This window comes from Mandrillus leucophaeus, unplaced genomic scaffold (genome assembly GCF_000951045.1).
Source record: "Mandrillus leucophaeus isolate KB7577 unplaced genomic scaffold, Mleu.le_1.0 Scaffold225, whole genome shotgun sequence".
Taxonomy (NCBI): domain Eukaryota; kingdom Metazoa; phylum Chordata; class Mammalia; order Primates; family Cercopithecidae; genus Mandrillus; species Mandrillus leucophaeus.
This window is the reverse complement of record NW_012102310.1, coordinates 223,021-225,583: the sequence shown is the minus strand read 5'-3', so window position 1 is coordinate 225,583 and position 2,563 is coordinate 223,021. Positions and strand designations below refer to the sequence as shown.

General features: G+C 39.5%; 1 protein-coding gene across 2 annotated transcripts in view; it reads left to right on the top strand.

Moving 5' to 3' along the window:
- The first annotated feature begins 1,737 nt into the window (after window positions 1–1,737).
- Window positions 1,738–2,563, top strand: part of KRR1 (KRR1, small subunit (SSU) processome component, homolog (yeast)) — a 12,030-nt gene continuing 11,204 nt past the window's right edge. For both annotated transcript variants that reach the window (XM_011981367.1, XM_011981366.1), the window contains exon 1: window positions 1,738–1,893. In XM_011981367.1, the coding sequence (XP_011836757.1) occupies window positions 1,809–1,893 (85 nt within the window). In that variant the 5' untranslated portion in view covers window positions 1,738–1,808. The remainder of the gene's footprint in view (window positions 1,894–2,563) is intronic.

The window sequence follows — 2,563 nt, the reverse complement described above, 5'->3', positions numbered from 1 at the left end:
TATTCAGTTGGTTGACAACGTGAGGGCTTTTGAATTAGGCAAGCAAAAGAATCATTTAATATTGAAATAACTTATTGCAGGAGCCTGATGAATCTTTTCCTTTGGAAAGCAGACAGGACAGTTTTAGTGTGGTGTCATCTATAATAGGAGGTCTAGAAGACCTTAGAGAATCTTAGAACTCAATTGTTATCTATGTTTTTACACCCCTTTCAGTAATGATTTGGAAAAAAAAAAAAGTAAAAATTTCAAAAAGGGAAAGATGAACCCTGAGCTCTGCATAGTATGGTAATTAAAAGGTTGGGTTTTACAAACAGACTCAATATTGACAAGAAAAGGATGGGTGGGTTTTCATTTTCCCATCTCCATCATATTCTCAATATTTCTCAAATAAGAGCAATACTAAGATTAAAAATATATATGTAAATGGGAATAAAAGCCTATGTAGAAAATTTTGCTAGAAAAAAAAGGGCTTTTAACACAAATATTACTTCTAGACTATTCCCTCGCCTTCACCCCTATCAGCCCTCTTTCTAACACTTTTGAAGCTCCTAATGAATCGTAGCCCCCTGAAGCTGCTAGGTCAAACTGCCTGGACTTGAAGACGGGCCTTCCACTTATTAGTGATTGAGTTACTTAAAATAAGGATGATAAAAACCTGCTTCATGAGGTGTACTCTTCACTTTATAACTTTAACCTGTTGCTATTTGTTCTATTTTAGGGATTTATCATTATTTTTTGAGGAAATTAAAAGAACAGAGATAAAATCCCTGTCATTTATAAAACGCACAGGATAAAAGCAAAAAGTTTGGGTTCTTCTGTCCATATGTAACAATCTGTTTCATACATGGATCTCATATATGAAAACCTAAATTTTTGTATAAGATACACGAGAGTGGATTTATCAAACAAACGTGTATTTCACTAATGCAAGGAATTTAACCTATCAAAGACTCCCTATTTGCTGCAGAAAATTTTAGAAATGCAAGCAATAAAATCAATAATTTTTAAAAATCTTGTCTTTGGCATGTCGAAGAACTTTTATACTTCTAAAAGTGTAGTTATTTGTAGTCAGTGATGAACCTCTCTACACACCTTAGCCCTATGCAATGTTGGGAGTAGAAAACGAGTAGAGATTTTGAGAAATCTTAGGCTAGTTGAAATACTTCAGAAACGTCAGAATGTTGAATTACCATCCCTCTGACTTAGAAAGAGAAATACCAACACTCGGGAAGATTACCATCAGAAACAACTTTGGAAAGTTTAATTTGGTCATTGTTTTTAAAATAAGAAATAATGTAAATAAAGTACTGCAACAAAGCATTCTCACAATAAATAGTAGCTATTCCTGTCACTTCTTACAGCCGAGGCCCAATATACATTGTATTCTCATATTTGTACTTCCTCCCAACATCTAGCGCATATTTGGCCAACATATAAATTTTTATCGAAAGAATGAATGACATCAATGACAGGCTGGTCGCACTCCGGTGGTCCAGGTTAGCCCGTGAGGCCACGAGGAAACTGCGGATAAGACAGTGTCCAATTTGCCCATACCGCCTGCTAAACTACAAGTCCCAGTACGCAAACTCCATGGTTGCAGTGCATACTGGGAGAAAGTCTCCAGCTCTTCATTGGCCACGTAGGAGAAACTCCGGTGTGTAAAAGCGCGGGCTTTAACGCACGTACGCACGGAAAACTGCGCAGGTCTCCTCGTCTGAGTTCCGCGGAACTCATTTTGAGTGTAGGCGTTTTAGCCGGTAGGATTTAAGAACAGTTTCATTTCCGGCGTCACCGGAAGCAGCTTGAAAATGGCGTCTCCCTCCTTAGAGCGGCGAGAAAAAGGGGCTGGAAAAAGTGAATTTCGTAACCAGAAGCCAAAGCCGGAGAACCAAGGTGATGTTATGTGGGAACCGAAGGCTGGGGTTTGTGGACGTTGAGTTGCGATGTTTTTTTTTTTCTGATTGCTTGTGGACTTATAAAACCACCTGGAGCCAGTACTGTGCATTTGAGTACCACAATAATCGCTGATAAGATTGTTGGCTAGGCCCACAGGAACGACTGGCCGATATGGTGCCACCCACGTGTTCCTAATTCATTCCTTTTGCTAAAGGGTCCCCAAAGCGAAGCCGTTGCTGAATACTTCTTCTGTAAAAGATTGAGTATTAAGAAAATGCCGAGGGCGCCGCGGAACCTTGTAGCCTGCAGGGGACTGAAAGTCATTGACGGAATGAGGAATAGGGTGAGGTGGGAGCAGGTAGTTCTGATATACAGGAGTGGACCCTGATAATGGGGTGAGATATGGGGAAAGGAGCTATCTGACATGTCCTTAGCTCTAGTTTGTCAGTAAAGACATTTTGAAAGATTTATCAATTCCTGTTTGTCAGATTGCTAAAATACTAGACGACACAGCCCTTACTCTTTAGGTTGTGCTACCTTTTAATTGTTAACTCCTGCGTTGTAGTCTGGTTTTACCCGTTTTCTTCAGTATGAATGACAGAGAAGTCAGAAATAGCCTGGGGATCTGTTCAACCAGGCTCATAGGAAGTGTTAAAAACATTGAACT